Source organism: Oncorhynchus mykiss, chromosome 3 (genome assembly GCF_057628025.1).
Source record: "Oncorhynchus mykiss isolate SJ-2025 chromosome 3, ASM5762802v1, whole genome shotgun sequence".
NCBI classification, from domain to species: Eukaryota; Metazoa; Chordata; class Actinopteri; order Salmoniformes; family Salmonidae; genus Oncorhynchus; species Oncorhynchus mykiss.
Window position 1 is genome coordinate 49,772,123 of NC_143024.1, and position 11,986 is coordinate 49,784,108.

At 40.7% G+C, this 11,986-nt stretch overlaps 1 protein-coding gene across 4 annotated transcripts in view; it reads right to left on the reverse strand.

Moving 5' to 3' along the window:
• LOC110519943 (dachshund homolog 1) overlaps positions 1-11,662 on the reverse strand; it is a 248,041-nt gene extending 236,379 nt beyond the window's left edge. For 3 of the 4 annotated variants that reach the window (XM_036974003.2, XM_036974001.2, XM_036974000.2), the window contains exon 1: positions 10,803-11,634. In XM_036974003.2, the coding sequence (XP_036829898.1) occupies positions 10,803-11,347 (545 nt within the window). In that variant the 5' untranslated portion in view covers positions 11,348-11,634. Of the gene's footprint in view, positions 1-10,802 lie in introns of all 4 variants that reach the window. The other variant, XM_036974002.2, reaches the window with a different exon arrangement.
• Between the last annotated feature and the right edge of the window lie 324 nt (positions 11,663-11,986).

The following is an 11,986-nucleotide window of genomic DNA, read 5'->3' on the forward strand; positions in this document are numbered from 1 at the left end:
GACAACAACATTGACGAATACGCTGATTCGGTGTGCGAGTTCATTAGAACGTGCATTGAAGATGTCGTTCCCATAGCAATGATTAAAACATTCCCTAACCAGAAACCGTGGATTGATGGCAGCATTCGCGTGAAACTGAAAGTGCAAACCACTGCTTTTAATCAGGGCAAGGTGTCTGGTAACATGACCGAATACAAACAGTGCAGCTATTCCCTCCGCAAGGCTATCAAACAAGCTAAGCGTCAGTACAGAGACAAAGTATAATCTCAATTCAACGGCTCAGACACAAGAGGCATGTGGCAGGGTCTACAGTCAATCACGGACTACAGGAAGAAATACAGCCCAGTCACGGACCAGGATGTCCTGCTCCCAGGCAGACTAAATAACTTTTTTGCCCGCTTTGAGGACAATACAGTGCCACTGACACGGCCTGCAACGGAAACATGCGGTCTCTCCTTCACTGCAGCCGAGGTGAGTAAGACATTTATACGTGTTAACCCTCGCAAGGCTGCAGGCCCAGACGGCATCCCCAGCCGCGCCCTCAGAGCATGCACAGACCAGCTGGCCAGTGTGTTTACGGACATATTCAATCAATCCCTATACCAGTCTGCTGTTCCCACATGCTTCAAGAGGGCCACCATTGTTCCTGTTCCCAAGAAAGCTAAAGTAACTGAGCTAAACGACTACCGCCCCGTAGCACTCACTTCCGTCATCATGAAGTGCTTTGAGAGACTAGTCAAGGACCATATCACCTCCACCCTACCTGACACCCTAGACCCACTCCAATTTGCTTACCGCCCAAATAGGTCCACAGACGATGCAATCTCAACCACACTGCACACTGCCCTAACCCATCTGGACAAGAAGAATACCTATGTGAGAATGCTGTTCATTGACTACAGCTCGGCATTCAACACCATAGTACCCTCCAAGCTCGTCATCAAGCTCGAGACCCTGGGTCTCGACCCCGCCCTGTGCAACTGGGTACTGGACTTCCTGACGGGCCGCCCCCAGGTGGTGAGGGTAGGCAACAACATCTCCTCCCCACTGATCCTCAACACTGGGGCCCCACAAGGGTGCGTTCTGAGCCCTCTCCTGTACTCCCTGTTCACCCACGACTGCGTGGCCACGCACGCCTCCAACTCAATCATCAAGTTTGCGGACGACACAACAGTGGTAGGCTTGATTACCAACAACGACAAGACGGCCTACAGGGAGGAGGTGAGGGCCCTCGAGTGTGGTGTCAGGAAAATAACCTCACACTCAACGTCAACAAAACTAAGGAGATGATTGTGGACTTCTATCATCCAGAAGGCGAGGTCAGTACAGGTGCATCAAAGCTGGGACCGAGAGACTGAAAAACAGCTTCTATCTCAAGGCCATCAGACTGTTAAACAGCCACCACTAACATTGAGTGGCTGCTGCCAACACACTGACACTGACTCAACTCCAGCCACTTTAATAATGGGAATTGATGGGAAATGATGTAAATATATCACTAGCCACTTTAAACAATGCTACCTTATATAATGTTACTTACCCTACATTATTCATCTCATATGCATACGTATATACTGTACTCTATACCATCGACTGTATCCTTATGTAATACATGTATCACTAGCCACTTTAACTATGCCACTTTGTTTAAATACTCATCTCATATGTATATACTGTACTCGATACCATCTACTGTATCTTGCCTATGCTGCTCTGTACCATCACTCATTCATATATCCTTATGTACATATTCTTTATCCCCTTTACACTGTGTACAAGACAGTAGTTTTGGAATTGTTAGTTAGATTACTTGTTGGTTATTACTGCATTGTCGGAACTAGAAGCACAAGCATTTCGCTACACTCGCATTAACATCTGCTAACCATGTGTATGTGACAAATAAAATTGTATTTTATTTTATTTGATTTGATTTGATTTGTAGTACTTAATAATTTGTTAAAAGGATCTGGCATCCTGGACACAACGGTACTTGTGCTACTATCCAGTGAAAGCATGCAAATAGGCTGAGAGTCTGGACAGCTTCTTCATCCAACAGGAAAATGAACAATGCAAGCCTCTTTGCCATGAAAATAAGCCTAAATCCAGCAATAATATTAGCCAAATATCAAACAAACAAAACATTCCCTTTAAAAAGGTAGAATGTCAAATTTGTATGAATAAGCATTCCAAATGTTCACATACGAATTTGTATTTTTTAAGAGATGAAGAGCAAACGGATATAACTTTTCTGTATTTGTGAACAATTGATCAGGATAATTATTTAAATATCACTAAGGATATAAATATCAGTGCTCGATATTTACACTTATGAAAGACAAGTTCGTAAAACAACTGTGGTTTTGAAGCAGACTCCAATTTGTTTGCATGAAAAAAAACACCAAGCCGCCATCTGCCAGATGAGCCGTTGATTTGAGCATGCAGCTAATTAAATCAACAGTGCTGACAATACATAGAAAAGGGAATTATAACTATTTATTTTCTATCCTTAAGAACAACACAGTGCGAGAGTGGGATTTCAATGGGACTTTCACTTTCAAGAAAGTGCTTGAGTGAATTTGTGTTCTTAACAAACCTTTTAACATCTTTCAATCTCTATCTCTCTCTTCCTCTTTCTCTAGTCAGGCATCTGTCACTCTGCTATTTTGAAAGTTATTATCGCCTCGACTCCCTCGTGGATGTGGTTGCCGGGGTGACGGGTTTCTTAGCACCCACTCAGACTGGGGAGTGATTTTAATCGGATCCAGAAATCTCCACTGAGTACCTGTAAACACAACTGTGCCTCGTCGAAAACAAATATATTATAAGAGAAAGCTCAGCCAAGAGAGGGAGAAAGGAGAATGAGTGAGTGAGTGAGAGAGAGAGCGAGAGAGAGCGAGCGAGCGAAGGAAGAGGTTAGAGGCATTAGACAAGCTGACACCCTTAGTGCCAAGCTCATACTGAGCACTAAACAAAACAATTACATTAATTTGCAAATATGTTTGTTTAGGTGTAAACACGCCAAAATAAGAGGGTGCGAGTAATAGCAAGAAATAGAGAGAGAGAGGTGACATCTGGGGAGAAAATAAAATACACTATCCTGTCAATACCACACTATCATTGAACCTTAACCTCACCACCATTCATCTAACATCACAGACATAACAGAACAGGAAACATTTGACTTTAAAAAAAAAGCCTTTTCTCGTGGGCCTGGTGTCTTAATACTGTACAGTAAGGGGAAGGAGATCTGGAATATTAGCTGACCTAGGATCTGTGTCTGTGTGAAGGAGGAGCAAAAGGGGCAGTGGTAATCTGGGGTCATGGTGGGGATATTATAACTGATCTAGGATCTGTGTCTGTGTGAAGGATTGGAGTGGTAGTGTTAGATGGGGGTGATAGAAGGCATATTACTACTGACCTAGGATGTGTGTCTGTGTGAATGAGGGGAAGGAGCAGTGGTAATCTGGGGTCACAGTGGGCAGTGGTTTCCGTAAAAATATGGAGTAGCCAGCTAAATAGTAAAAGTAGCCAGTTCTGGGCTGGTCCATGCCACCTGAAAAAAATCAGCTCTATTTTAGAGGCCTCAGATACATTCCAATGCCTTGACTCCATCCAGAATACACCATTAAATAATTGAATACTTTAATGACTTTTTTTCCAGATTGATAAAAATTAGTAGTGGTATCGAGTAGAAAGACATTACAATAAAAAATTACTGAACGTAATTTGTATGAATGTATGAAATGCATGAATTCATTACGTTGTTAGTCGTTTTGGATATTGTCTAGGCCTAGGCCTATATTATCAGGACTATTTTCTAAGTAAGATTACCTTTTTTAACATTAAACCGGTCTTCGCTTGAGATTAGTCATATTTACAGTTTTACTGCAATATATGAATTGCCACAATGATTTTGTTCTTCAAATAATGTATTTTATTGGCTCTGCTGCTGTGGACACTTAAAGGAAAACAATGTGTCATTTTGTAATTTGGGTGAACTACCCTTTAACAGTTTGGACTTTGAGTGGGATTGTTGTCACAGAGCTGGTAGGGTTTCAGACCTGTCAATCAATCACTGTGGGTGGGACTTTGAGGGAAGGCGGTAGATTAGTAATCTAGTTGAAAAACTAGTCTATATAATTTATCGTGGCAAAAACAAAATCTAGTCTTTCAATTTAGATTATTGTGGCAAAAACCTAAGAAAAAAAGTTTGTGTTCTATCAAGTGTTTAGAAACTGTTTAGAAACAATACAGAATTGAATGGAAAATGGATTTAAGGATGCACATATTTTCTCCCTCCACCGGGATTTTTTTTTGACTGTTGCCAACCGGAGCGCACAAAAATAACACAGGTACCGAGAGGCGGGACAGACAACAGATTAAAATTAGCTTAGTTAATTAATGAAGTGTGAAAATGAGTCTGTTATCGGCTATTTAGCCGATGGCTGGCGCTTATGGAAAACACTGAGTGAGAATATTATAATTGACCTATGATCTGTGTCTGTGTGAAGGAGAAAAAGGTGCCGTGGTAACCTGGGGTGATGGTGGGGATATTACAACTGAATCTGTGTCTGTGATCAGGAGTGGTAGTGCTGGACAGGGGTGAGAGAAGGGATATTACTACTGACCTAGGATCTGTGTCTGTGTGAAGGGGAATGAGGGGCAGTGGTAATCTGGGATGACAGTAAGAGTATAACTGACCTAGGATTTGTTTATGTGTGAAGGAACAGGGGTGACAATAGGAACGTATCATTACTGATCCAGGATCTGTGAAAGAGAAGGGACAATGGTAATCTGGGGTGAGAGTAGGGATAGAACTGACTCAGGATTTGAATCTGGCAAGAGTCCCTTGAAAGTACATGAAGGATAGGCAAATAAATCATTGCACTCTGCACAGAAATAGATACAGTAGCCTATATGCAGCTCGTCGAGACGTTGGCATTGGGGACGGAAGGCATCCGACCTATAGGATATCACACAGCAATGAAAGCAAGCACACCAATAATGTATCAACATGACCATATTACTTGAGTAAACATAGAAAAAGTGAACTGTCAAATAAAGTGCCACCAACAACACACCAAGTTACATACCCAAAACATATTCTAACGTACTCAAAAAGTTGTAATCTAAAGTGAGCATAATACATATAGTGGCAACATTTACACCCAAGGCCACATCTTGGTCAGACATCAGACGTGCCGTGTCGCTATTTACACAGTGGCTGAATTGAGTCTGTTGTTTTAACCCCTTAACACTTGTGGAAATTGGATTATATGGGATAGGGACAAATGTAAATGATTCTAACGGAAGAACTATAAAAAGCATATGCATGACAATGGTTGTAACTGAAAGAGAACACTTTGTAGATTATGGGGAAATTATCAGACTAAAAATGAGGACACAACAGTTCCCCTAATGCGACTGAATCCAAACATTACGCTGTTGATTTTATGTGCATTTTACATTTGATGTACTTTTCACAGCATTTGTCAATAACTAAATCTGAAAATATTCTAGATACATTCAGTAACATAATAAATAGGTGTAGGTGCAAGATAAGAAAAAACAATGATTACAGTGAGTGAGAGGTCGAACTTATCGCCGAGTGGCCACACACCTCTCCAAACTGCGCACAGTTCCTAAGTAATTTGCTCTCCTAGCTTTGCCATTAAGGAACTGAGGCAAGCACACTTGTAGTTTTTTTTGTTTTGAACACAGCCCTGCGTGCCCACATGATTCCGGTTGTTGTTTACACAATCCAAAAACGTTCCATTATAAATCACAATCTGGGTCAGGTGGGCATCATTTGAAAATGTACTCTATTGCCAACATGAGCTATAAAATATGATTTAACAGTGTTTGGCTTTCAAAGGGCACTTCAGACAAACAGATTGTCATTTTGGGACACATAGAATATAGTCATGAGTGAATTCAAATGCATGTTCCGCAGCTAATTTTCTTCATAATATTACAAACATAGCTTCATTGTGTTCAGGACAACCCAGGGTATAACGCATCCTTGTAACTGTGGATCAAACAGAAATGTTGATACCGTTAATGGCATAAGTTTTAATATATGGTAATGGGAAGTGCACATTTGGACATGTGTGGTTTGCGGTATTTACAACCTTTGCAATGAAGGTCTACAGTAGCCTCAGCAGCAGTCTGACATGTTGTGAACCCAATCAAAGGATCAGAGAATGAATATAGTACTGAAAGCATACTTTTTTATTCTACATTTATTTAACTAGGCAAGTCAGTTAAGAACAAATTCTTATTTACAACGATGGCTTAGGAACAGTGGGTTAATTGCCCTTGAACAACAGATTTTTACCTTGTCAGCTCGGGGATTCGATCTGGCAACCTTTTGGTGACTGTCCCAACACTCTAACCACTAGGCTACCTGCCACACCCATAAGCTATAGCTAGCTAGCACTGCATCAAATGTGGTGAGTAGTTGACACGGAGAAAGAAAGACAATAGTTGAACAATTCTGAACAAATGAATCTCTTCCAAAATAAGGAGAGGCAAAAGAGAGAGAGAGAGGTAGCTACAATATATTTCGCAGTATATAATTTTTCACTATCACTTCCTTAGCTAGTGTCAAATGCAAATAGCTCGTCTAGCCTACTCAAACACCCAGCTCAAACATAGAGAGATGCTATATTAGCTAGCTGGCTATGGCTATCCAACACTTGAACTCTTCCAAGTCAAGGTAATCTTTTGGTTTTGTTATTTTATTGCCACCGGGGCCTGCCAGTGTAACTAATAAACTGATTGCTACTGACTACACTGTACGGCATGATTGTAGCGGGTTTACTAACGCGTTAGTTCTAGTAACTATGCTGACTATGACGTGACAACGTTGTAGAATGTGTGTAGAGGTTAGCAGTCATGATATGAAGGTTTGGCTTGGAAAGGTTTTTTCGCCTGGTGACTGACAGCTGATGTGTTATGCACTAAAGTCCACAAGCAAAGGGATAAGGTGAGAGGAGGAGAGCGCGTAGATAGTTGCGAGAAGGAATTATAAATACAACAAGCTGTTTATATGTATCTGGTATGAAAGTGAACTGTGTTTGCTCGTGATCAGGTGTGTATTCCTTCTGCTGATTCTGTTGAAAAATGTTTCTTAAACAGAAGCAAACGGAACGGAACAGGGATAAACATTTGCAACTGTTGGACTAATGATTACAACCTAGACCAGCTAAATGCAGGCAAGAGTGTGCAAGGAGATATTAAATGTGTCAATGTCTGTCACCGTGATTACTCAAAATTCTCTCGACCTGTGCACCTACATTGTAAACTTTCATTCATAGGCTAGGTTGTATCAACTTCATGATCAGTACAGGGAAAATTACAGTATCATGTAGTAGCCTAAACCTATTGATGTTACATTGAGCTGGGTAAATGGAATATGAATGACAGTCATCCAATATGCTGTAATAAATATAAGGCCATGCTCATAAAAAAAGAATCATCCTCCCTCATCTTAAACGTCACAGACCACCACTGGTAAAGGACTATTTTGAACACCATTGTCACCGAAAATTACCACTGTATGAAAGAGTATAACGACATTGTGAAAAGGACTTTGGATAAAAAACAAAACTACGTCAGGCCACTGCACTAATGTTGAATAAACTGTATCATTGTCCTACATGGGCCTACTTTTTTGGTGGACTAAAAAGCTACAATAGACAACATTGCTCTAAATTACAACCCTGACAGAGCTCCAAACAACAGAAATAGGTCAACCAAGTTGTTAATACAAGTTACTCTTCTTCTTTAGAAGTTAGCACCTGACTAGGCCTATATCCAGTGGGCAGATGCCTCTGTTTCAAACCTATGATGTAATTCTCCAAATGGGACAGGGTGTGTGTGTGTGTGTGTGTGTGTGTGTGTGTGCGTGTGTGTGTGTGTGTGTGTGTGTGTGCGCGTCTGGCCATCCGTCCTTCCGTTCCCCACCTCCCCATTAACAACCCAATGAGTTCAACCACACACTCAGAGAATAGAGGGCGGAGAGGTGAAACTCTCATTGGGGATAGGAACCAAAGTGGTCTAGAACTGCTCCAGAACGCTATCTGAAGGGGAAGTCACAGTTTCTGTTAGGTTTGTGTAAATGCTGCATGATAAGAAAGGGTAAGGTTAATTGATTGTGTGTGAATGTGAATAGGGTGTAGGATAAAACTAGTGTTAAGGCCAGATGTAGAGATAAATGTGGAAATACAGTAGTTTATGAATCCATTGGTATCAACATGTAGACACAGCATATCCAAATAGAGCATTGAAAAGAAGTTCAAAACACTGATGAAAGCTGATAGCATCATTTGATAAAAGCAATGCATTTTCAATCCTAATAAATACCTAATGATCTTCAGTATACAGGGCCCATACACATGGTCAAATGTCAAAATGCTATGTTTGCATATTCTGCTATATACATTGCAAACATTGATGTGTCTTCCTCAGAATTAATTGTGAGCAAATTCATATGTACTTTCAAAAAGTAAATAACCCTTCAATGCATTATTTTCAGAATATTGATTCAGTAGCAGCAAACAACAAAATACTTTTTCTTGATTATACTGCAAATAACTGAATATTTAAATTCAGAAATGTAACCTTATGTGAACCCACCCATAAATTCCTATTTGTTTGTGACAATAAAATGTGTGTGAGTCCATCCGCATATTTGTGTTTATGCAAGCAAGTGTGTCTTACAGCAATAATAAAATAATTATCTTACACACTCAACATCATCCTCAAATACACCAGTAACATTGAGCCTAACAATGGCGCCTAACGTAACATTGCGCCCAGATAGTGTTGTTTTTACATTTTACATTTATATTTTACATTTTAGTCATCTAGCAGATGCTCTTATCCAGAGTGACCTACAGCTTAGCGCATGTTAACCGCCATAAAATATGTATCTCTGCTCATGTTAGACTTTCCATCATATTTGCATTTCCAGCTCATTTCGCAATGGCAGATCAATATTAAATCAATCAACAGATTAGATGGCATATTTGGCCTGATTCAACCCATCCTATTAGATTGAGCAATACATCACAGCATATGAGCAACAGTACACTAAAAATGGCTTTAAATCAAAAGTGGATCTCTACCTAAATCTGTCGCCCATAAAATCCTCCAACACATTGGCAAGGCTGGCAAAAGAAAGTGTATTTTGTAATGATCCTATGAAAAGTATTTATTAATCTGAAGATGAACAGTATATTAATCAATTTAAATCAAATTATTTGAATTCTCTATGGTCTAATGTTTTAAAATGTTGTTTACTTAATTTAAAGTTCAAAGAATTTTAAATGATTGCCCCTATGGCTAGGACAGCTGATATAGGATAACCTACTTTTATTTCAATGTCATTTAAAAATAAAGTAGGGTTAATGGTGAGCTTAATTTAGAGTGGAAATGTGGTAATGCTCACACACAGTTGCGGACTTGACTATATACTATAGTAATTACTGTTTTTGTGGACTGTAGTATACTGTAGTATTTACTGTAGTATTTTTGCAGACTGTAGTATTTAATATACTGTTTTTCAAGACATTACTGTAGTAATGTAGTGTTTTGGATTTGTTATATTTTACAAAACAATGGGGGCTTTGTCCTTAAAAAGAAAACTACTGGACAAAATACTCAAAGAGCAAATTTTCCATAACCTGTAGGTCATGTAGATAAGTAGGGTTGAGGTCTTAACAGATACTTCAGACCATCTGCTCTTTTCTATAACCTGTAGGGAACATAATATAGTCTATACTTGGCATGTAGGAGTCTCAGTTATGGGTGGCACAAATTTGGATACGGGGAGGGTAATGGGCAGGGTCTATGCAAATTAAAATATTGTAGTATACTATGTAATTACTGTAGTGTTTTTGAAGTCATTACTGTAGTATTGACTGTAGTGTTTTTGAAGACATTACTGTAGTATTGACTGTAGTATTTTTGCAGTCTGTTGTATACTTGAGCAATAAGGCTCAAGGTGGGTGTGGTATATGGCAAATATACAATGGCTAAGGACTGTTCATTAGCACGAGGCAACGGGAAGTGCCTGGACACAGCCCTTAGCCCTGGTATATTGGCAATATACCACAAACCCCAGAGGTGCCTTATTGCTATTAGAAACTGGTTACCAACGTAATTAGAGCAGTAAAAATACATTTGTCACACCCGTGGTATACAGTCTGATATACCATGACGTATGTCAGCCAATCAGCATTCAGGGCTGGAACCACCCAGTTTATAATGTAGTATTCTATAGTAAACTCGTATTTTTTCATGTGTGAGCTTTCCCTCCAGGCAATGGTTTTAAACTTGCTGTGGGTTTTGGACACTTTAATTTCAGGCCATGAAAAAGTCCTCAAGTAGCCTAATTTAGTAACACTTTCAAATGACTAAAATGTGACTGTTGCGTTTTAACATTCGTTTGGGTTGAGCAAGTCACTGACACAACTCTTTGCAATAAGAATAAATTCAATTGCCATCAACCTGCCACAACTTTTTCGAGCGGTGCGCCCTCTCCATGTCCATCTGTGTTTCCCTGTTTAGCCTACTAAAAACTCCATAACAGCATATGCCTATAGTCGGATTTGGCACAATAGAGTATTACAAAAATGACCTAAAGTTCAGTCATTACAGCTAAATGACATCTGAAACATATGACTTCCACAAAATGGAAAATGTCTCCCCCTTTCTAGCTTTTCTACCTTGACGCCTAAGCTTCTGCTTACGTAAAACCTATACATCAAATTAGCATCTCTCATGTCTCCACTCACCTGGCATTGGTGCAGTCATTGTACAAAGTCTCGAAGTCTTTTCTGGAGATGAGTTTGCAGCGATTGACTCCTGGCTGGATGGCCCCTAGACCTCGCAGGATGCGGACCTGCTCCACATTGCACACCACCGGTGTGATCTCCAGTCTCTTCAGCTTGGTGTACACGGTGTGCAGTCCTCCGACCAGGTGCTTCAGAAACAGATCGAACGCCTGGGGCAGGCAGATGAGTTCGCAGCCGTCCACGGTGAATGACGCCACCTTCGCCCCCCGCAGTTCTACCATTTTACACTCGTTGTTCTGCGGGGTGTTTTCAACAGGCGACGGGGTCGAGTAGACTGGCTTGCTGGGCAGAGTCCCGGTCGGGGTCGAGATGCCGGGGCTACTGTTGGCGAGGAGCTCCGAGCGGAACAGGTTCTGGCCGGATGGGCCCACGGAGGGCGACGGGGAAGAAGTTGTTGACGGCGGGGACGTGGTCGCGGAAGGAGTGGCGATCGAAGGCGTCTGGACCAGAGGGATTGGCTGGATCAAAGCAGCCGGTACGGCCATGGTCACCTAGGGGAAGAAGAGTAAGTTCAAAGTATAAAAACCACTCCTGCGGAAAAAAGTGCGGCAGTCGAGGAACTCCAAATGAAAGATTCCACGGGAGTTTAGCTCCTCTGATGAGTTGGGGAGTAGAAAGAGATGCTGAAAATAGGTGGTGAGTGAGGGTTTGGGCTGAGCGCGGTGGGACAATGATCAAAGATAGAAGGCGGAATGACAGGAGGAGAATGAGCAGATAAGTGCGGCTCCGCATATGCTCTGTTGATGAGTTGTGCTTGTCACAAGGTACAGAGAGGGAGGAGCTAGGGGACAGTGGAAACCCTTGAAGAAAAGACAGACAGAATTTAAATATGATTATCATTTTATTGAACCTTTATTTAGTTAGGAAATTATTACAAGTCATTGTATCATATTATATAACACGTCATTATTTTATATGGCTTTCTTTAATCTAAAATATGTTTTTGAGATGTTGCATCTCATACGTAATCGCATGCGTCAAGGGACGTTGAATGCAAATACAGTGAAGGAAGGGAGACCGGGAATGATTGTAACACTTTTTAAGTGACTGTTAAGTAAACATATTAACTGATAAAAGTAGCCCTACTTTCACGCAATTATCGCTTGTCTTCTTTAAATGCACTT